General features: G+C 40.3%; 1 protein-coding gene across 1 annotated transcript; it reads right to left on the bottom strand.

The window, feature by feature from the left end:
• Positions 1-1,147: 1,147 nt before the first annotated feature.
• On the bottom strand, positions 1,148-24,307 carry pamr1b (peptidase domain containing associated with muscle regeneration 1b). Its single transcript, XM_044357268.1, has 14 exons — positions 24,105-24,307; positions 15,960-16,136; positions 14,703-14,828; positions 14,008-14,122; positions 11,124-11,341; positions 10,214-10,321; positions 7,525-7,695; positions 7,162-7,353; positions 6,020-6,907; positions 5,757-5,933; positions 4,809-4,875; positions 4,320-4,549; positions 2,414-2,772; positions 1,148-2,197 (listed from the first exon to the last, which is right to left on the bottom strand). The coding sequence occupies exons 1-14, from the start codon at positions 24,262-24,264 to the stop codon at positions 1,628-1,630; spliced, it is 3,558 nt and encodes a 1,185-aa protein (XP_044213203.1). The 5' UTR covers positions 24,265-24,307; the 3' UTR covers positions 1,148-1,627.
• Between the last annotated feature and the right edge of the window lie 335 nt (positions 24,308-24,642).

Raw genomic sequence — 24,642 nt, 5'->3', positions numbered from 1 at the left:
TGGTTCTTTTTTTCATCCGGAATCTGTATCCACTCCACAGAACAGTCTCTTCTCCCTGTCTGCATGTCTCAAACCTGCAGCCAGAAACATAATATAATTTTTCACAGTGACCACTCATCTGATGTTTCCTAAATCTAAAAAATATCTTAAAAATTAGGTCTTTTCAGTTTAAGACCTTTAAAAGTCATACAGTACATGCTTTCATGTTATCACACTCAGATTATTGCAATCCCTTATATTCAAGGTTAAACCAAAGATTATCTTTCAGCCTTAAGCCGATGTAGCTGCCCACTAGGCTGTAAAAAAGTAAATAGAAATAAAAAATAAAAAATAAATCAAACATACTGCAGTAGATCCTTTCACCCATGTACTTGCCTCTCTTCACTGATTACAAATAAGTTTCAGAGTTGATTTCAATGCTGCACCTGCTCTGCAGTTAGTCTCTCTCTTTTTAGTCATTGCAGCTCCTTCTTTTGATTTTCTGTAACACAAACTCTGCTCTCATTTACCTTAAAGCCCAGTTCAAGACTAAATGAACAGGCTTTCAGTCAGGGCCCCTCAGCTCTGGAACTTCCTGCCTGAGGCTTGTAGACTCACTCACATCGTTAAAATTGCCTTTCTTTTTTTCTTTTCTTTTCTTTTTTTTTTTTTTAAAAAAAAGGATTTTCTCGTGTGTTTTCTTTCATTTCATTTTCTTCAAAGTATTATTTTGAAATTACCAAATGAACCAGCAACCACAGGCATGCTCTTCTATTGCTGTTCCTGAACACAGAATAATGCATTTTTTTTATTGCCCCCTTTTGGAGGGCAAACTAAGCTGCTTCTCCTCCATCTATGTAAACTCTCTTCTGAATAATGGAGGAGGGTCAGAATGGAAGTAATTGATTTAATTTGAGCACAGAGGAGGGAATTGATCTGTGAATAACATGCTCCGTTTATGGTTGTGAAAATGATGCTGCTCTGACCTGGATTCATTTGCTTCACAGCACAAAACTGACTGTGTGCTTCACAGAGCAAGCAGAAGGTGTTTCGTCTCATACCATCTCAATTTAATGTTTAATTTAATTCTGTACTGTAAGTATGGATTCACGTAGAAATATACTGACTGAGTTTTACACTGTGACGAATAATAATCACACTGACAAGCTTTACCACACCCACATTTCCTTTAATTAAAAACGTCATGATTTTTTCTGTCTTTCAATACAATATATACATCTCTTGCATCATATGAATTGATAGAATAATTCAGTACATTACAACATATATACATAGCAATGAGTACAATACCATTACAAAACCATTAACAGCCAGAGACTTTGAATGGTTTTCTGGTCATTTTCAAGTCTGTAACCTCAGGTTGAGGGACCTGAACACTGAATGATGTAAGGTTGAGGTCCGACACATGTAATGTGTTAGCACCCCCTTCAGTTAGAGCACTGTGTTGTCCAGTGTTGCTTCTGCAGTTAGTAAGAAAATGCCCTTGTGCATGAGAAAAAAAGATAAGATTAGAGAGGATGAATAGACTGAAAAGCAGACAAACATAAGGGAAAGGACAGTAGAATATAAAGGCATTTAAATATTTTAGAAGCACTGTGGGAATAGGGTGAGTCATACAGTAGGATTTTTATTTCATATTACTCTCTATCCAGTTTTTGAAGTTAGCTACATGTGTGTAGACCGTGTAGAGGTCTGGATCACACTCCCCTTGGTCATAGCCAAAGCTCACCAGTCCCAAAAGTCTCCACAGCCCTTTGCTCTCCCCCTGCACCTGTGTAAAAGTGAGAGAAGGCATCTGGTTGTTCTCAGAGAGGGCAGGGAGGACAAGGATTCCCCCAGTGTCAGAGGGACATATGTTAGAGGGTCCATAGTCAGGCTTCTGGCTAGCACAGAGCATATTTTCTGTGACGCTGACCGGCACGCCATTACGAGCATACTGCCGCTCACATGGGACTACATCAGCAAGTTCAACAAGCCCAACCCTTGCCCTCTCATCAGCACCTAAACTTGAATCGGGCAGTGGAGACCAGCCTGTCACAAGTCCTTGCCCAGAGGTCACCTCTTCTCCCTGGTTGTCTAAAAGGCAGAGTGGAAGGACTTTCTCCCCAATCCTTGCTTTGTCTAGTAACTTGACGACAGCAATGTCCGAGTCAAGAATATGGGGGTCATAGTTTGGATGAACTGCAATGGAGGCCACCTTAAGGAGAAAAAGACAAACTTATTGTGCAAGTTTTGTTGAAAAGGATCATTAGAAGAAAAAAAAAAGAGATGGGGGAAAGCTAATCATTTAAAGATTCAATGTGTTACACAGAATGGATATTATGGGGAATATAATTGTAAAAACAAAACAAGAAGCTCAGCGTTAATCACTAAACTAAAATGGAAAATATAAAGGAGATCTCCAATAACTTACCCTCAGGTGTTGAAGACCTTTATTTTCCCTTTGATCATCACGATAATGCTTCCCCACCACCACCTTGATCTTGGCTGCATCTAGAGGATACACCTTCCCCAGGTCTGTCACACAGTGGGCTGCAACCACTATACTCCTTTGGTTCACCAGAGCCCCACTGCACACCAGCTGCCAGTCAGAGGCCTGATTTGGGTTGCCAGTTCCTGCTCCGCCATCCTCCTTCAGAGACCCTGCCTGGCTGTCTGCCTTGGTCACCTTGGTCGCAACTCCATTGGTGGAGCGGCGGTAGATGGCTGCCAGCCAAGGCCAGTGAGTCTCTGCCGGCCTCTTTGGGTCAAAGGTCGGATGCTTCCCACACACTGCCAAAGAGGAGGTGACAAGATGAGAGGGCGAAGAGGGAAAGACCATGATCAAGGGGAAGGGAGGGGGAAAAGGAAGACAGGAAGAAATTAGACTTACATTGAGGCTGTGTCAACACAGCGCTGTGGGACCTTCGTTAAATTGTGTTTCCCTTCTGAAGGCTTTTATTTTACACATGCTCAGAAGACTGCTATTTTGAAGACTGTTTGTCAAAATGTAAAGTGAGGCAACAAATGAATCACTTAAAAGTCACACAGACATGTGAAATATGAGTCTCTGACTCATGAAAGGAGCCTTAGAGTATTGAATCTTTTAAATGAAAACAATAGTCTCTGAACATAGATGTATATCTGTTCCACTTATCCCTACAAAATGTTCAGTGCACTCCAGGGGATTCATTCAAACATACCCTTTATGATCAGCCAAGGAATAAATGAACAAACTTAAGACAAAGACTTCAGGCATAAGTTTTTAGACTTTTGAGCTGAGTTTGCTCTTTTGTTCCACAATACTTTGATCAGCTCCCTAAAATAAAATAATCTACTTCCAGTGTTTGTTGACATTGTTACAGATGTGTGCAGAGCTATTTTATTAAAGTTGCTCACAGAGCCATAAAGAGCAGTCCGTTGTGCAATTGCTACAAATACTGATTAAAACACCTGACCCAGTGTGCCTCTCTTCAACACTGCACAGAGAAGGAGGCCTGGAGGGTGTAATGAAGAACATGAAGAACTCTCATCAAAGTCTCTTTCCTTGAGTGATTAAATGTGGACGTGAAAGCCTGAAAGAGTACAACTCTATGTCAAAAAAGGAAGAAGGGAAACCATTTATATTATGGTATCAGAATTGTGTAGCTTATATTTTACTCAAAACAACCTAGGACATTATTTCAGCATTATCAATGAATGGAAAGTTTACAACAATTTGATATTAACAGGAAGGTTAGGTGGGAATGCATCTACAGTGCAACAAGACTGTCCCATCTTCTGAATATACTGGATGAAGATGACCAAACTGTCTCAACTTTGCAAGAGTTAAAGCCAAATCATCAGTAGCAAAATGGACACGTGCTCCGCTACTGTGGGGGCTGGTCTGACTTCCAACTAAACTCAACCTGTTACTGAATCTTTGCAATGCATGAATGACTGTTATGTATACCAGAGCCTTTATGTGATCTAACTTTTTTTACATAAGTTGTTTACAAGTCATTTTAATCAAAGATGCTGGTGTTTTAAACTCTCAATGCATATATCACAGTTGTTAGCTTTTGGCGTCTCTACTTAGTAGCTTAGGGAATGTTCACTGACTAGTAATGAGGGCCCTAGAGGTGACAAGAATGCCTAAGAGATGGTTGAAGAAGCCCAAGGTATTGCTCAATGTCATCAATTAGAGGCAACCACTATACTTTTAGAAAGTGCAGCAGTTGTCCATAGTGGACTTATTCAACTCGGTGTCAGTGTATTTTTCCTGTGTGACAGTGAAGGTTATTTCCAGTAGTGAAGCGTTAGAGTGGTATAGATAACTAGTGGTCCTCTGCTGCCCTCACCTGGTGAACAGGAGACATGACGCCCACTCCATTTCCCAGTCTTCAAGCAAGTACGGCGGGAACTGCCAGAGTGTTGGTAGAAAGGAGAAGCACACTCATACTCTATATGTGTGTAAAGGTGATGGAAGCCCTGGGGCAACTGGGAAAGCACTGGAGGGCTACTAGTGGGACCGTCAGACTGGAGCTTTCGGCCCAGCCCAGAGGAATAGAGCTTGTGCACAGGTGTCTTTCTGAAGGGAGAAGAGGCCAAGGGTATGATTTTAGAAAAAATGTTTGACTGTATGACATGAGAGCTATTGCTTCTTTTCTATCTTTCTCCTCAGTTAAGTTTGATATGCACCATACCAGTATATATAGTATAGTATAATAATGGATGTTAAGTTTGGTATGCGCCATACCAGTATATATAGTATAGTATACTAATGGATGTCAAGCTTTTAATGCTAACAATCATATTTGTTATATTGGATAATGCATTGGTAAACATACCTGGATGGTGTCTGAGGTGGAAGAATTCTCTGTCTAACCAATTCTGAAACTTTGGGCTCCCGACAGGCTGCAAATACACACACAGACACACATAACACATAAAATACACACACCAAAGTCCCATTAACATCTGCTGTGAGCCAGCTGCTGTGATTTGTATAGCACTAATGTAACTGGACCAATGACTGGGCTGTAAGTGTTAATAGTTCAGCGTTGTGGGAAATACGCTTATTCACTCTCTTGCTGAGAGTTAGATGAGAAGATTGATTCTAATGTCTGCCAGCAGTCAGTTAGCTTAGCTTAGCACAAAGACTGGAAATATGGTGAAACATACAGTATATCTGACTCTGTCCAAAAGAAACAAAATCCACCTACCTGCACCTCTAAAACTCAGTGCTAAACACATTGTATTTTGTTTGTTTAATACATATGAAAAAGTGTTCAAATGTGTGCTTTAGAGCTTTAGAGATGCAGATGGATTTTCCTCCAACAACCTTTTGTTACCTAAAATGTTGATCAATGTTTTTACTAAAATGCAAGATGGAAAGTAAAATAAAACAAAAAAACAACCTGGTTTGTCTCATTTTGAATTTACAGTTGCAGACTTGTTTGATCTTTATACTGGAAAAACCCATTACTTACTATTAACCCATTACATACCTTTATTTACTAGCACTTAAAGCTACTAGCTTGATGACATGACATAAAGTTTGGAACCCATGACCCTTTATTAATTACTTACTCTCTTTCTAATTTAATTCTGAGTCTGCAGTACCGCATGTTAGGACTTATGAACCCTTTAGAAAGGACCTTGTCATAAGGTGGCAGGCCAACCTATTCATCATTGCAGCAATCAGAAAAAAAAATGCTGCACATGGCTACAGAAATGTATACTTTTATTTACTGACCATCAGTAAATAAGCAAATTTAAAAAACAGATGACAGTACCTCTAACACAGTGGGGTTGTTTGCCACTCCAGGTACCATCTGGCTGGCAGCTACGTCGGGCGTCACCACTGAGAGCATAGGAGTGGTTACACATGAACTCCACTGTCTCAGTCTCTACCCCTGGCACCAGCTGTTGATAGCCATGGTAGAGGCGAGGTAGAGGCGGGCAACTCTTCTCTGGAGGATTGTAACAGTTAATATATGAGGGGAGAGTGAAGGCCAAAGAAAATGTGAAATATGATTTATTTAAATGAATCTCTTACCGGTGAAGCTTTGGTTGACTTCTCTCTCTTTTTCTTTTTCTTTCTCCTCCCTTTCCTTATCCAATTCCTCCTTTGTTTTCTCAGCAGAATTCTTCTCTGTGCTGCCCTCTTTAATTGTTGGTTTTTCCTTTGGTTTCCCACTTTCCTCACCTCCTGCTCTGTACATGGTATACTGTGTAATATTGACTCTGGTGGGAATGATTTTCCTCCCCGGTTCTGGGGAACCTATTGTATTGTTTTCTTTCTTCATGTCATTGACATCATATGTAAATGTGTTATTCTTTGTCATTTCCAGTTCAAATATCTCCACTGTGTTTCCTCCCTCAGATATAACCGTCGGGAATTTGGTGTCATTGGGGCCGACTTTGCCTGGATCTTTTTTTCCATTCACCTGCTCCTCTTTCCTCTCCTTCTCTTCTTGTCCTTTGTCTTTTATCACCACTATTTCTGTGATATCTGTCTTTCCTGTCTCCAAGTTCGTGTCTGTGCTGCCTTTTTTTTTCTCAGGGGGCATTACGACCTCAGGTTCTTTCTTTTCAACCGTGTTGAGGCTGTTGTCTGGGTCTTTGGTATCCACTTTATCTTTGCTACCTTCAGTAGATTTTTCTGACCCAGTATTTCTTTCCTCTGGCTTTCCATCATTCGTATCCTCAGCCACAGTTTTCTCTGGAACAGTACCATTATATTTATCTTCTCTGTTGACAGCTGTTGTATTCCCGTGGCCAGTGTTTATATCTTTCCCTCTAACACTTTCTTTTTCTCCAGTTGTGTTCACTTGACCTTTCTCTTTAGTTTTGCTGATATCTTTGTCAGTGTATATTTCTGTTTCTTTTTCTTCCTCTTTTGCCTTGTATTTGTCCTTATCTGCTTCAGTGAGTGTGTTATTCACTGTGGATAAAAAAAAACATTTACAAAGATTGTTACTCAATCGTCAGTTAGCAGTTGATTGCAAATGTTTTTGTTTTAAGTTGTTTCGTCATGCCGGGTGGCTCTAGACACTGACTCATTTTTTCTGATTCATTTAGACTGTTATTCTGGTAAAAAATAAAGCAAAATGAACTCTACATCCCTCACACTATTTCCTCATGACTGCATCATCCATTTTAGCTCTAATCCCAATTATTTAACACACTTTGTCTGACCTTTGGTACAAACAGGAGGAGTCCCACTCCAGGTGTTGTTAGGCAGACAGGTTCTCTGGGAGCCCCCACTGAGCTCATAGGGGTGGTAGCATAGGTACTGTAGAGCAATGAGCACATCGTTGGGTCCATAAACCAAGATGTGGTCACCATGTGTTGGCTTGGCTGGTAGAGGACAGACTCTTTCCACTGGCACTGGAGACAGCAAAAAGACTTATAGAAGCTGCAAATAAGTGTTTTCCACAATCTTCATCATCTCTGGGCAATATGTTAGGCATTCAGATACAAGCCAATAATATACATAGTTTTCCCTGAATAAAAATTGTAATTATTTGGCAGGAAAAACAAGTCACATCATTGTCTTACCACACTGTGGGGCAGGCGCACTCCATGTGCCATCAGTCAGGCAGATGGCAGTTCGATGTCCCCGCAGCTTAAAGCCAGAGTCACAACGGAAAGTGATGCGTGCACCCGAGTGATGAAACACACCCTCTGTGGATCCATGGGTGGGCACCGGAGGCCTGCGGCATCCCACCACTGAGTGGAAATACAGGTATGCACAGTTTATTTATGAACACATGTTGTCTTATGCTACTTTTCTTAACTAAATGCTGGCTCATCAAAAATGAAGATGTGTTTAGGGAGCATCTACAGCATTCCTCAAACATCAGTTCATTGCACCTTCCTGCTGTAAAAGACCACACAAATAGAACTTCAGTGCCGTCTGGTGTTGGCAGGTCAGACAGGTAGTCCACAAAAACCAAAGTCTCAGCTCTCAGACTCATTACTCTTAATTTAAGAATGTCCAGAGATTTAATAGCCCTCTACCTTAGAGGCTCATTAATGAATTATTTCACTCATTGTGGTAAAGTGTGAACAGTTCACAGTAAGGCTTTAACACAATGTCTAGTAAATGAGGAAGAAATAGATGCAATAAAAGGGTTTTAGTCAAACTGTTAATTTTTCCAGTGTTGTAAAAGTGGATTTTATGAAGTGAGGTAGTAGAGATTGGTAATGTCATTTTGGTATACTGTATGTAACTCCTTTATATGACAACCTACTATCCATACCATAAATATGGAAATAATTGTGTAAGTCCTCTCACAATGTGTGATGTGCTGTTTCTTTGTGAATAAAGTATCCATTTCTTTCCTCTGTAATTTTCAAATGAGCACACAAATGTTGCAGCGCAGGCCTGCACCACCCACAAGTGAGTCCACAAAAACTCAAACACACATGTTAGTACTACAGCTATCATACCATTACAGCACTCTCTGTGAGATGATCTCTCAGGAGGTTTGCTGTTCTGTTGACTTTAAGATGGGTCAGATTCATGAAATGCACTGACTGTGGTTTTATTGCTCCAAACCAAGGAACCCTCCCTATAATCTGGGAGTTTTTGCCTTACGGCATTTCCAACCGTCAGTCCCCTGGGGGATGGAGAATGTTGTTGGCTAACCAAAAGTGGAAAACTAAACTGTAGTTGACCTCCTTTGAATAGTTTGTTGATTTTTTTTAAAAAAAAGATGAAACACCCTGAGGTGCTGTGGGCATTGCTGTATTTTGCTAAAATGATCCATCTTCCAGAGACATGATGGGATGAGTCTGGAGTTATTAGGGTGGAATGCTAACATAACGATGCACACTGTAAGTAAATCATCATTCCTTTCGTTAATGCCTTGGAAACTATGTTTAACACTCCAAAACAGATCCAGACTCAAGAATATATTAAACTGTACCAGAGAGCGAAAAGAAAAGGGAGAGAAATTATTTCCTATCTGGGGTTTCTATGATAGCATGTCAGATTCTCTCATACAGAATGAGTTTTAACTCAGCCTTATAGGATATGACAGGTTGATTATTGGAGATAAAATATGTCTGATGTCAGATTCAAACTTAAAATTCTCCATATGACTCCAGGACAGAAATGTAGACGACATTTCCTCTACAAAATGTCAGACATTAGCGTTATTCCAGCTCTCTTTCATTAAAATTAACAGCTGAGGAGTCCTCTTGGGAGTACAGATGAATGCACACTGTGTGAAATGAAACGCCTGCCTGTTTTTTACAGGTGTCTCCTCCAATGGAAAAGCTGGCTCATGTTATAGAAGTAGAATTGTTTCACCATTAGTTTTATAGACTCAAACTTAACCCCTGAAAACCACACTGCAAGAAAAAAGCTAGCGGGATTCAGGAACTCTGTTTTTGCAGGTTCTTAAGGGAGGTTTATTAGGTACAAAAACACAAGTTAGGGTCCAGACACCCATAAATAAAAGGCCTAATAGGGCCAAAATGATGAACCACACCCTGAGTGAACACTAGTCCACATGACCAAGTGGAGCTCTGCCACAGTGTTGGTGAAAAGGACAAAGAGTGTGTATCTTCAGAAACTATACCAAATTACCAAACCCTAAGAAATACAGTCTACTTTTCTTCTCCTCATTCTTAATACTTTTATCTGATTGTTTTCCTTTCAGTTTGTCCCAAATTACATCAGTCTGTTTCTTTGCCACTCAGCCTATCTGCAGCAATATGGGTTCATGCATTAGTTGACTCAATGCTCCTTAATTCATGCAGACATATAAATTAGGTGACCAGTTGTATTTGCAATACATCTGTTAAAGCTTATTTTATGTTTCTTAAAAATCTAATTGGCCAAAACCATATATGGGACTGACACAGAAAGGGAAGGCAGCTGGCCTGAACCCAGTCCAAACCACAGACGTCTCCCTTGTGACAGTGAATCACTGCCTCTCTCTGGGCAACAACAATGGCAGAAGAAAAAACAAGTCAATTCCTGATAAATTTTCTGTAACTAGGTGTGTCGGATTTCCGATCTAAAGTACTCAAATAATTCTGGGATTCCATAAGCGTAAATACAGTATGCACATGTCTTTCAAATGCCTCATGAGATAGAAAATTCAAGTCATGCCTACAGCATGCCGCAAAGACTGGTTTATGCTGATTTTCTTGTTTCTCCACTTTTCTTTTCAAATATCAGCATTTTTACAAGCATGACCATATTGTGGGGAATTCCGTTATGCTACAGACTCACCATTTTCACACCTCTTTCCTGTGTATCCAGCCAGACAGGCACAATGGTAAGTGTAAGAACTGTCCAGGATACAAGTCCCATCATGCAGGCAAGGGGAGGAGCTGCAAGCTGTACGCAGACAAATACAACAAAAGGGAACAAAAATAAATATTGTATTCATTAACAGAGTAGAGATATAATCTGTGCACAAAAAGAAACACCAAGCTACATCAAGGGGTTTATAGTAACAGCCGGCACTATTTCAATGTCATTTTCACTTTCCATTTATAAATGTGTGTAGGCTTTTCTACACAGAAAGCCTGTGTTTACTTTTATTAGATCTGGCTTTGCAGCTTGGAACTTACTTGTATGTGTGTGTCTATTTTTGAGCTTTAGACCTTGTGAATGAGGATATTTCTGGGACAATTTGGTTTGATACTTTCTCAACAGGCTGTTAGCAGGCTCAACACCCTGACTAAGTCCTTTGCCAAATCACATAGGTGTCAGTCATGCACCATTAAAGGTTTTTTCTTACACTTAGGACTCCAACTGTGTCTTGAAGAATTCTTTCTTGTTTGCTTTTGTTGTGGTCCATGACTCCAAAGAGCAGCTTTGTCCATTGAGTATGACTTTTAAAGTTACTTTTTATTTAGTGTCCATAAAGAAAGGACAGACTCTCTCCTTTTTTGAAGGTGGGGGGTAGTTGTCATAGGACTAAAGTCTTATTTTAGGTTTAAGGCTGAAATTAGGTTTAGGTCAGGGTAAGGGGGGGATGGTTAGTGCATTTCCTTGCACTTGTACCATTATCACATTTACTTTATCAGGTGTTGTTCTTCATGTATTCCTCTCTTATTATTAATAGTAGTAGGACTATGTATTATTAGTAGTAATATTCACTTAGATGATGGTGGTATTTGACCTTTTGACCTACCTGAGCTCTCCTGAAAAGTGGCAAAGAAACCATCAAAATTCTTGTAACCATCGGACACAAAGAGGACGTGTAGACTGTTGCCTGAGCTCTGAATTGGATCAGGTCTATTGTTCCCACAGAACCGACCTATTACACGAGAGTTGATGCTGTCACCATCTCGGACTTCCACGTAGTCATAACGACAAGAATGGTGCGACTCCAGACTCAGCATCATGAACCTGATGGTAGGAAGACTGGTATTAAAAAAAAAGCAGGCAAACAAACACAAGGCAAGGAAGTTCTGCTGTGTTTCTGTTATAATCATGTTTTCCTGGATTAGAAGAGCACCTGTGTTCCCTGGCGGCACCACACCAGCTGGCATCCTGGTACTGACGCTTTAAAATCTTCAGCCAGAAAACAAGTAATGAGCAATAATGGTACTGAATACTTTAACCGCTGGCTGCAGAAGGTGATTTCCCTCACCGTTACATGGTTTACTGCTCTTAATAGTGTGTGAGATATGTGTCTCATTTTTACCGGGTACCACAGCAGTTAAAACATTTAGATTTATGTTTTGTTTTGACTTTATAAGTGCAACAAAGATGAATAGGGTTAGGAATTTAATTGTTCACGGCTATAAAGATTAAAGGAAAGGAGTCACCTGAGATCATGACTTTGACAAGTCGGTGCATTATAACTTTATGCACCTACTTTGAACCAATACCATATGAGCTAAGATGAAATACTTGAGATAAAGCACAGTCATTACACATTAAGCCAAAAACTGATGCCTATCTTTGGCTTTGTGGCTTTGGCAAGCTTTGGGAATGTCTTAAGAACCTTTTCACCCCTATGTTTAATACATCATTTACCATAAACACTCATTTTGTGCCCATTAAACAATTGAAGTGCACATATAAATGCCATTAAATTTATGCATTTGGCATTAAGTACTTCTGATAAACAGGATCACCATCACAGTCTAAATAAGCATCTTGTTATTTCTGATCCATGGCTGTTAAATGTCTGTAAAATATATCCATGAATCCCAAATAAAAATTTTGTTTGCACAACATTATTTCAAAAACAAGTAGCAGTAATAAGATTTAGTGATTAATGGTACGAAATTTATAGGTTATGTTTTTGCATTTTCAAAACTTGGTGTGTTTTAATACATTCAGGTCATCCAGAAGGAGTGGCTTTAGGGCCTGTTTAAATGTGAATTTAAGTAACTATGTTAACTGTTCGGAGAAATCTACAAAGCTCTAAATTCATGAGCTGTTTGGTTCCTTTGCAGTGAGACTGGGACATTGAGACAACTGCCAGCTGGATTAGGAAAAACACACAGGAGTCTCCTTTCTTAGTGATTTCAGATGTAATCTCCTTGGAACAGACACGAAGGACTGATAAACTTTATACAAGGCACTGGCATACTCTCAAATTCTCAAATGAGATATACAGTAATGGTAAATGTTAGCCTGCAGCAGGTCCCACACAAATGCCAATTGTAATGCGGTAAATATGTTGCCTGTGATGTGAGTGTACTAAGAGCTACCATAGCTAGGACAAAGAAATACAGAAAATCCTGTTTATAATTCCCAAGGTGCTCGGGGATAAACATAACTTTCCCTTAGTGTATATTTGACATAAGGACATAAATATATGACATGGAAATATTAATCATGCCTATGTCTCACAGTGAATTCAGCCTCACAATCTATGCATATCACAATTCACATAACAGAAAAAAGGCTTGGAATCATTAAATGTCTTATATGCACCACAATAAACAGTTGCCATATGTCAGCTACTGCACGCTTAGCCTGAATCTAACTGTATGGAGATTTTGTTCTGTAAAAACTCTGAACAAATGCCTGCCTGTAAATGGCTGTGTGTGTAATGGAGAAAATGACAGAAATAGGAAGTTATCACGGGACTGAAATGTAATAACTTTCCAGAAAAAAGGGGTGTTGTGGTTTCCAAACTTTGCTGTAAACTTGCCATCCATCCATGACATACATCTTGCAGAAATATCTGAACCGGGTGGAAATTTGACTTAAGCAGGTCAGATATTAATAACTATTACAGATGGACAATGAAAATCCCCCCCAAAAAAACAGGTGGTTCAATGCCAGATGAAACTGTGGCAGTGTGTGATTTTAACCTTATTGACACAAAGGTTTGCTATATTCTTCAGTTTCCTAATGGCACATATTTAAGCTATGGTCATTATATCCATATCAACTGGTATGCAACCTAACAGACTTGTCCATAGTTTTTTAGGGATTTTTCAGCAGAAAGTTGCTCCAATTCAAACTGTTGACAGTGAGGTCTGTGGATTATTCAGAATAACTGGGACACTTTTTTGCTTTTTAATCTTTTAATGTTATTGTCAGCAATGTTAGCGGCGTGGCTCTAAGGAAGGAAATGTCAGTCTGTCGCTCAATCACTTTGGTCCAGACTGAAATATGTCAACAACTGTTGGGTGGATTGTCATAAAAGTTCATCCATGGTCATCAGAGGATGAATCATACTGGCCTTGGTGATCCCTCACTTTTCTATTCATGTCTCCCTCAGAATGATTTGTAATAAATTTTACTAAATGATTTCCCTGACTTTGGCATGCTAATGTTAGCATTTAGATCAAAGTGCCACTGTGCATAAGTACAGCTTGAAGAAGCTGCAAACATGGCTGTGAACTCTGAGTCTTGTTTGAAATTCCAACTGACAGAAAACACAAACAATGTAACTTGTAGCTGTATCCATTATGCTTTGTGATAGGCAAAATACACTACATTATGACCTTGCTGATGTATCCTAAATAATATTATATCCAAAATTTGCCCTGATAGCACAGGCAGATAAATAAACAATAAACAACTAAGCAGAAGACTTTTGTTCATACCTGAGATCTATCGTAAAGGGACGGTCCACCTGTATGGTCCACTCACACCGAGCATTGTTGGGATAACTCTCCAGCACCAAGTGGCCCTGTCGTTTACGGATCACTCCCCCACACTCTGAAAAACACACAGGACAGAATTCCATTTTGTAAGTTGTGTAGAAACTAGAGTGCTATATAAATTTCAGAGGCTGTTAATTGCAGCTTAACTATTATTTTGAGGGTCCATATTCAGCTGTTTTGGTTGCCATTCAACCCAAAGTAATTGCATTTGACATACCAAAGCCACTGTAAAAGGCCTGGTATGCAACGTAAAGAAGCATAAACACGATACACACAGGGGCAACAAAAGCATTCATTAGCCTTTACAGGTTTCTGTTTTTAATTAAATATATGCTTGTTCTGCCTTGTGGCAGAGTATTTGCATATTGGCAAAAGCTATGGCGTCTAAATTTTACATGATGCGTTGTATTGTGCTACTCCTGAATGTTGACTTTGACTTTGTCATTCAGCGCCTCATGGAAAACCTCCTGGGCATATGGCAGCATTCCAAGCTGGCATAGTCTTCCCAAATGAAGATAAATTTGCAGGGAAGGAAAGCGCATAGAGTTCATGGTATTCATTTCGCTTATAGAAAAAAAAATTGTTTACAGTAAAGACATGCAGGATCTGCTAATTAAGAGAATGATGAGACTTACTCATGCAATCTCCACCAGACCAGCCAGGGCGGCACTCAGCACAGTATTTGCCATTGACGAAAAAGTTATCCCTTGGACCCCATGTTCCATTGTTGCAGCGCTTACAGTTCTCAAATATACTGCAGCCTGAAAGAAGGAGAGCAAAAAATCAGAGAGATGGAAACAAAATCACAGTAAAGCAGGAGTCAGACTGACAAGACAGAACACAAAAGGGACTAATCATTTTGTGAACACTTTCCCTTGAGCTTCAGCTTGAGCTGTGCCACCCATCTTTACTAGACCTTTGCCATATTTCCTTTAAATCAGCTCTGCTAAACTCATTATGCTCAACTTTCACTACAGCAGTATGCGCAAACATATTGCTGACCTCTGAAATAGAAATCTGGAGAAAAACCTCTGAAATGGTTTCCTGGGAGGATGGATTTTCACTTAAGAGGCTGCTCTGTCCGTGGGGGGGTGAAAAGCAACATCCAACCTGAGGACAGGTATGAATTTTAACAGCAAATGGGCTGGTGATGTACACATGGGGATTTATGATTGTACACTGGGCTTGGTGTACATTTTTTAGAGTTTTACAGTAAAACATGAGGTAGAGGTATCCATTTAATTCTGAACAGCTGTTTTTCCCCATAAAGGAAAAACATAAGCATGTTCAAGCTGTGAAGAAAACATGACATACTCCCATAGGTGAACTGCATGTAGGCAGAAAACAAGAGTGTGGATGCATAAGCTGCAACACATGTGCAGACATCCCCAGGCGATTATATCCTCATGTACTGTCATGCCTTTGTTTCTTACATAGAAAATGACATGCTCATCTCTGATTATAAACATACACCGATTTACTCCCATTTCATTCATAAAGTAAAGTGTGATCACTCCCGTACGCTGCCAATTCAAAAGGGCTCTGCCAGTAAATCAAGAGAAGCAGCCAATGTGCGGTTGGCCTGGAAACAAATGAAATCAGACACAAATACAGAAGTTGTTTTCAGAACATTTTGTCATGCTGCAATGCAAATAGCTTAACAGCTGTTAGACAGCACTTGGTGTTGCATGAAGTACATGACAGATATTAGAGAAAGTTTCATTTCAAGGACGTATTTATGGGCTGACAACAGATTTATACTTTTTAAAACTCTGCCAACTTTTTATTCTGTTCAAGGTAACGATGACTGCAGCGTCAAATCATAGTACTTGCATCAAGTCAACTGAAACACTCATATCTAAATATGGATATTCACAGAAGGTCTACTGTACCTGGATGGATGATGCAGGGGTCACACTCGTTGATGGCATTGCGGCAGCAGGGCACAGCATAGCCCACCGGAGTCCCCTGGATGGGGCACTTACAGCGGATCACATCATACTCACAACAGCCTCTGCACAAAACGTTCCACTCTGGGCCCGGGCAGTGGTTGTACAAATACCTGTAATCTAAAGAAGGTAACACCTCAGGGTCAAAGATGTAATTTAAACAAACACATAGGAAACATTCATGTATGTAAGCATTCCTTTGTGAGTACAGAAATAGAAAGGAAGATGAGTCAAACACAGAGCGAATATGTCAGATGCAATAGTTGTGGGAAAATGCAAGCAGACATGGGTTCTGGTCAGCAGAGGGCTGAGCAGCGGCAGTGGAAGGATTTTGGTGTGTTTACTGCCTGTGTGTTTATCGGTGCTGCTGCTCTGCACTGCCATATGGTTGCAAGCTCCTCTTTATGGGGACCACAAGTCTCTCAGTGGACCACAAGTCTCTTACCTCCTCTGTGTGTTTGAATACTATAATACATCAGACATTGCCAACTCCGCAACATGCCACAATGGTAAAGTTACGTCATGAAAAACAACCAAATCATTAATGAGAGTGTGCCTTATGAGTGTGAATGTAAACGCCAACCTTCTTCTTTGTAAAGTTTTTACCCAATAAATGCAATGTTTAATTGGATTAGAAACCAGCGATTCAAGGACCTTTGAGCCTGTGTGGTTGTTATTATGTAACAGTGGATTTACAAGCTGAAACAGACAAGTGGAAATTCTCTTGTGGCAGATGAGAAGTAACAGAAGCTGCACTTTAAACTTGGCACGGTGTTGTTGCAACATTTGGTACATACTCCCTCCCAGGCCTGCAATCATAACTTCTCTGCCCACGAACCTAGACTTATTCTTCCTGATACTCCCCCACCTAAAAACACACAGACATACTTGCATACTGGTTTCATCTGTGAAGCCGTAGTTGCAGACTAGGTTTATCACATGTTTTTTGGAACCTAGAGATAATCCAGTAGACACTCTTAAGACACAAATGAACGACAAATGGAAAAAAAACAACCATAAGTGATCAATATCTTCGTGGTTGTTTGCAGACGGTCAGCTAGAGAGGAGAAGCACAGATGTCTTGGAATGCTGCGAGTCGTCCCTGCTGCCCTTCTACATTAATGATATCATAAATTGTATCTCAGTCCAGCTGGCCTTCTCCTCAGTTATTTGTCCTCCACTGTAGAAGACACAATGAGGTATGTCATCCACTCACACTAATCAAACAGATTAAACAAATGAATCAGTCTTAAATCTGAAAGTCATGAACCACAGGGACCTCCATCTCTGGTGTAAAGGAATATACAAATACAATGACTTGGCAATAAATCGAGATATTTATTGAACTACCAAGGGATAGGGATGAAAGGGATGAACAGGGAACAGCTAAGCATATACACATATATACAACTAGAATGAATGAATGAATGAATGAAAGAATGAATGGATTAAATTAAATTAACAAGTTTTTGTCAACAGATGGAATTGAGAGCCATCAAAAATGAGTCAAAAGTGCAATGAGGGGGCCAAGAGTTTAACTAAAGCCAATAAAAAAAATTTAGAATCTAGCTCTTTTGCATCAACTCTCAGACAGAACGTATGACAGATGGTTATTTTCCTACTGTTTCCGTGGTGATGGATGGATGATGATGAGCTGAACTTCCTTAAGCATGGCGAAGCAGACTCAGTGATCCTCGAACTGCTGCAGGTTCAGTTAAGCACTTTGGTTCAGTGCTTCCCAAGCAGATTGAATCCAATGCTGGACAGTCTAAACTGAGGCCACACAGCCAACACATAGCATAGGTGCGTGTTCCAGTCTTGATGCGTTCAGTTGCAGGCTGCAAAGTTCGATGATGAAGCTAACAACAAGGGCCCTTGGAAAACTTTAAAAAAAATTTAACTATACAATAAAAATAGGAGATTACAAAAATAATTAATATTTAAAAGGCAAAAGGCATGCATCGGCTAAACTGATACTTGGCTTGTGACTAAAGACATCTTTGCAGTCTTTTGTCTTAGTTTACAGCTTCTTTCTGGGGCCTTCAGTCCTCAGGAAAAATTTGAAAAAGACAACGCCCGAAACCCAATAAATGGGCCATAATGGCTGACAAGGCCAAGAGAAAACCGAAGAAGCTGTGCAATGCCACTCAGTCAATCTTAATGCAGGTTTTCTAAGAACAGAGTTTGCACTGTTGCAGTCGTCTGGCTGTTTAATGATTCCTGTCTGTTCCTAGGGTCATTTATTGTTTTCATAACACAAGCTCAGTTCAATTTGTGTATTAACCTCAAAAGTGTGTTCAGCAAGTCTGTGACACTATGGAGTCAGTCTGCTCTCCCTATGCATCACTGGTACGGCATGTGATAGATCTCTATTGGACGATATATATAGGACTATGATTTAATGTTGCTCAATTGTTTTGGACCATTGCGTGCATACACACTAGTGCCTTACGCAACATCCATGTGGTCACACTAACCAGCAGTAATGGTTTCTTGCGGAGGCAACATATGTAAACATACAAACCTTCCACTTTGTTTTTCAATTAAAGCTGGCATTCTTGCATTGTCTTCTTTTGTTTAACTTGGTATCCATCCCAAGAGACAAAAAAAAGAAGCTCATAGTTTCTGTTCAGATTGTCATTTTTGTGGATTTCGTTTTGTTCAAGTACGAGAACCACAAACATCCATGGCATGGGAATGTCTGGCGTGTTTGGACGAAGATGGCACGGTGCAAGGGCTGGGATTAAGGTACCAATATGCATTTTGACAGTGAAACAGACTTTCTTTTTCATCCACAGCAAGTAAAAAGCTATGTTTGATTGGAATACTATCATTCTACACAATATATTTCTGTAAAATCAGTTTCAAAGACACAATAACACCACCAGTCCATGCTTTTAATCTGGCATTTGACCAAAAAAAAATGGAACAAGTGATGTACTGAGTCTGCTAATTGTTTGATTACTGTAGCCTGACTTTGTTCAGTGTCTGCACACCAGGAGTCCATCTAACTCTTGTCTGCATTCCCTGATGTACATTAAAATACAGTTTGAACCAACAACATTTCAAACAACTATGACCGTTATTATATTTGTAATATGATTACAAATTACATAAATCAGGGGCTGGGTATTGTCAAAAGGACTTTGGATGGACCAAAACCATTTTGAACTGTGTTGCTGGCCAATTTCACCATTAAACCACTGGCAATAGCTACCCTGAAATGCAGACTGTTAGTACAGGATGAAAACAGTGTTTAAAAGGTGTGATGCCTGCCACATGGGGAGTGGGAAGTGTTGACACCATCTCCTCTCCTCATGGGACAGCTTTGCCGCTTCCTCGCTGAGGTTTGTAAACTGGCCTGAGAGACTGTGAAACCTGATTTATAGGATATACATGTGAAAGGGTCAAAAGACTTTATGAGCTGACCTGGTAATGTCATTACATAGATCTCTGCTGTGTGTCTTGTCCCTTGACAGAAAAATGACACCCTGTGGTTGCTGCTGCCCTCAGTTCACTCATAGAAGACATTATGAGTGTGAGTGTATGACTGTAGAATAGAAAAAATACAACTGAATAACTTTTTTGCTCAACCAGGGCTGGAAATTCATCTTCAGTCTCACCTCCGACAGTTAGTGACATACATGTGATGGGATTAGTTTCCTTTCCAAATTTCCACAAGCTGTTTTCTTAATGCTCCTCCTTGAGCTTAATAAACACAGGCAGCAGTGTTTTCAGTGTTTATACAACGCGTGCAGATTTAGTTCATTGACCTCTGGCTTTCTGATAAGGCTGTTGTGTTTTTCTCCAAAGCATGACTCTGAGGTCCCCACCCTTCTCGGTGCTGGACGCATGCTGGAATGTATCTTTTTCTGGACTGGTATCCCCCTTCTCTAATAAGTGTTTACTGATTCCAAACACTGGAGATCATTTTTACATAATTGTGTTCTGGCGCGCACCCTGGCAATCACAATTTATTCATTTCAGCAATAAACTTGCTGCCTTGTAAAAACACATCTGTGAGGCTTCCAGGTCCTCACCTGCAGGCAACTACAGACTGGACAGTAACAGTTTCATGTGTGATTTTACGACAGTTTAGGAGGGTCTGAACAGGTGTGGAAGTGCACATGTGCAAGATTAGGCCCTTCAAGCGAGAGGGCATTTGTGCAAGCATTATAGTACATGCGTGAGTTGGCCTTCAGTGTTTGAGCTTTAGGTTTATCAAAAGCAATGTTATTTCTTTGCATTTTATTTTAGTGAGACAATGTGTGCGAATGTGTGGAGAAAATAGCACCAACATGCAAATTTCATTCTGTTTATCATTACGCTTTGTTCCTCATACCTGGAATTTAACCCAAGACAGTGGGTGCTGTGTATGCTGTGTGCCACCGGCTAATATTTACTTAATCACAAACTGGCAGTGTTGACAGTTGTCAGAGAGTTGTCAGTAACTAGAAAGAGATTCATTTTATAACAGAGTTTGTTTCTCTTGTTGTGCCTCATAGCTTTTCAGCACCCTTTCCATTTAAACTGTCTGATATTTATGTGTGGTTTCTCAGTATTTCCCTAGTTCAAACATAACTATTATTTGTGTGAGAAGACACTGGCACCAAGCCATAGAAACACAATTTAACAGCAGATCACCAAAGTTTTTTTGTTTTTTTCCACTTCATTCCTGCAGCTAAGCGTGAGGATTTTTGTGTGGGTTGTTTGGCTTTTCTGGTCTTATGTAAGTGGTATCTGCTTTTTCCATTCCAGATGTTGAGCTCCTAAATGTACTCCTCAACATGGATGTCAAGAAGCCATAGAAAAGAAATTAGCAATATCATAGGCGTCATGACAGACATTATGTCGCCTGGTGGAGACCTCCATATGTCACACAGTGCTCCCACCCATTCAGAAGCTTCAAAGGCCCACGTTGTTAGGTGCTGTGGCTCAGCTGCACACCTTTGATGTGGATCCAGAGACTGACATCATTATTACCAAGGGCAGAGGACTGGTCACGGAAATTCAGCCACTTTCCTCCACGGATCACATGAGTCCTGTGACCCTGCATCTAAGCTTACTGCCCTGTTGCCCCAATAACCTGCAAACCCTGACCTCTGTCAAGGACAAACATTGTCACATTATTGTTCAGTTTTGTATAATTTTCACCCAACAAGCCCAAGGTCAGTGTCTGTCTTTTTATTTGCTGTGTTTTAGTTTAGTTTATTGAATGTATTTATATCAGGGACCATGTGCAAAATGCATTAATCTCAAACAAAGAGAAAAGATGCTTTGTACCAGATTTAACTACTAGCTAATTTCCATTTATAGTCCCTGGGCAGGGAAGAAACCTATCATCCCCACACCAGACCAACAACCAATTGACATCCACGCAGGCATACGCACACACAAAATAACACATCTCATAGCTAGAGACACAAAACAAAGTACAAACATTAAAATATTACATACATATATCCAGAGTTACAAAAATAGGTCATCAAGATGCCAAATTAATGCTGGCAAGATCGGTTATTTAAAATCCATTTTTTAACTTCACAGGAGAAAATATGGAAATCTGCTGTCTGTACTGCTATCTGTGTCTAATTTGTCTTTCTCTTGCTCACTGCTCAGAAACAGCATCTTATCAACTTCAGTCTTGTCTTGTCTTGTAAGCTATATTTAACTCCAAACAAAGCCAGACAGCTACATGATACGATGCAGAGGGTTTTAGCATAGACCAGTGAGAACTTTAGGATGAGTTCAACATGCTTATCAAATAGAGCACAGTGTTGTGGTTGTCACCTCTGTTAGACATGTTATATCTCAGGTTTGTCCTCATAACTAGTTTATGTCAGTTCACACAATTTTTTTAAGTTTATTGAGTGTGCAGTAACCAGGACATTGCTTCTGGACATTTTTCAGTGTTTTGAGCACCACAAAAGAAATTCCATTCACCTCCATTAAATTGGGGTGTCAGCAGAGATCTCAGAGACAGTTATCTCAAAACCAAAGCAAATAAAATTACTTAATACCACACTGGGTAAGTGATAAAATATGTTTCCCTGAAAGAAAACTTTTTTTATTTGTAATTTGGGTGAACCAACCCTTTATTAATTGATTATGCTGCTTAGCACAATCCTTGCCAAAACATTTTTAAGTCATACTTGTTCCCTGCCATAATTAAGTAAAGACTTGTGTCAGAAGTAGATAACGTAAGATTACATTATAGCCTATATCCACAACTGAATAAATAGTTTCCTCTTGACAGAATGGTGCTTATTTAATCATGATGTAGGAAAAATAGTTGTTTTTATAGCAACCGAGAGTGCACGTGTGTGCACGTGCAAGTGTATAATTCCTTTTGCCTACTGCCCAGAGCAGCTGTCTGGTATTTTGAGGTCGGAGTGATTTAGCTATCATGGAACAAGGAAAGTCCCACGGGAGCTCTGTGAGCATTGCGTATGTGAATGTAGCCTGATCCCAAGCACTGATCCCAGTGGTCATCCTGTAGCTTGCTTTAAATAAACTTCCCTCCGCCAGGAAACCACAAACCCAATGAAGTATCCTATCACTCTATTATCCACTTTGCTGAAATAGTATGTACACACACCACTCCAATATGTAGGTCATACAGGAGTCTGAGATGTGCACATTTGTTTTCAGCATTTAGCTCATAAACCTGGAATGAACCTTTCTGTCTGATACGCTATTTTTCCAAATGTTCAATCAGAAGCCACGTTTTTCTTCTTGTAACTGAATCTCTGTGCCAAGATTTCCCTTTCTCCACTCTGATATGGATTTTTTTTTACATCTAGCTTTGGTCTTTATTTCCTACTGCCCACAACCCAGTATTCCCAACAGTTTCCCTGAGGACATTACTTAAACACACTATAAGGATTGACATGACAGAGGGAAGCGTGTCAGAAGAAAAGAATATCTCAGGGTTTAGGTGGGTGGGGAATTGTGAAAAGGAAGCCTTACATTGATCAAAAAAAGCCTTGCTGATGTCTCTTTCAGATGGGGACTCTTAAAACATGCAGAAACAGACATAACCACAGGCACACGCATGTACACACTCACATAAACAGACATGTCCTCAAAGTCAGGATTTGCATGTAAAAACCTCTGCTCTGCTTTTTACAATTTCACAATGTTCAATAGAAAGCATCAATCATCAGCAGATTATACACAATTATGAAACAAGCTTCGCTGGAAGACACTCAGCTAACAATAACATAAGCAGGTAAAGTCTGTTAGAGGGACCCAGCTGTGCTCTTCCCAGCGCTTTGCCACAATCACCACCATTACAAATAAAAGGCATTATTTTACTGCCCGTTGGCTGCGTGTGCTTGCAAAAAGGAATCAGACAGAGGGCAGAGGTTTGGTTAAGAGTCTTGGAGACGGTGTACACATTACCAGAGCCAACGTGATTGACTCAAACATGACTCATGTCTTCCTGCTGCAGTTCAAGTGGTCACCAAGGGTAAACAGGCAGAGCTGATTTCAATCCCTGAGAGAACTCACCCACAACACACTTAAGTATTTAAAGAGACGCTCTCGCACAAAAGAGAACGAGTGCCAAGTCTGAACAGCCCTATTAGGACTCGCACTGCCTCACTTTACCTCAAGGAATGTGTGGCAACCTCCAACTGCTTTTTTATTATTATTATTTTAAAGCAGAAAAACAATCTCACTTTTATTTTGCTGACAGAACAACAATGAGTAGAAAGGAGCATGATGACCACAGTCTTCTTTTTAATAGCACAATAAATAAAGCCATACAGGACAATCCCTCACTCTGTATCTCATACTAAGAGTTGTAAAAGACAAAGATTGCACAAACTTGTCAGTGTTGTTTTTCTTTGCTGCCTCTGTAAAAGCTGGTCTTTACATCATTGTCTACTGTGGGTGTTCTTTTAAAAGTCTGGCTGAATGCTGCTCTGCTATTAAAGAATAGAAGGAAAGAGGGGATGGAGAGAGTGCTGATGCCGGCTTTTTGAGAACAAAGAACACAAACCAGGAGGCTGTGCCAAACGTAGAGATATAGAGAGAGGGAGAAAAAGAAGAGCGGTGAAGCTAAAGTCTTTGCCAGTCTCTTACCGTAGGGCCATGATGTCCCTTGGGGTAAGGAAATGAAGATGAAGAGGAAGATGAAGAGGAGCCAGCCCTCTGTCCCACAGATAAAGGTGCTGGTCCAGGGGATTGTGAGGGTGCCCCCGTGGGTTTGCCCCAGCTGTAGTCCCCGTCCCGCAGACAGCATGCTGCAGTGTGGAACTCTGTTTACTTTCTGAACTCAGCTGACATCACCTTCTCTCGGCCCTTCAGTCCTTCCCTCCCCCTCCCTCCATTTCCCTCTCTCTTTCTCTCTCTCTCTCCCTCCCTCTCTCTCTTGCTTTATCCCTCAGTTTCTCCCTCTGTGTCTCTCTCTCACTTCTCTTTGGCTTCAGGTTACAGCTCAGCCTCGCAAGGAGTTCCACTTGCAGCAGTCTCCCAAAAGCTCCGCTCAGAGGACGACGTCACTACTCTTGAATGAATGCAGGTTCCAGTGTTTTATGCTTAACTCATTATGGTGTCACACAGGGCTGCACACACACACACACACACACACACACACACACACACACACACACAGTGAGGG

This window comes from Thunnus albacares, chromosome 7, assembly GCF_914725855.1.
Source record: "Thunnus albacares chromosome 7, fThuAlb1.1, whole genome shotgun sequence".
NCBI lineage: Eukaryota > Metazoa > Chordata > Actinopteri > Scombriformes > Scombridae > Thunnus > Thunnus albacares.
The sequence above is the reverse complement of the archived record's forward strand: the minus strand, read 5'-3'. Positions and strand labels throughout refer to the sequence as shown.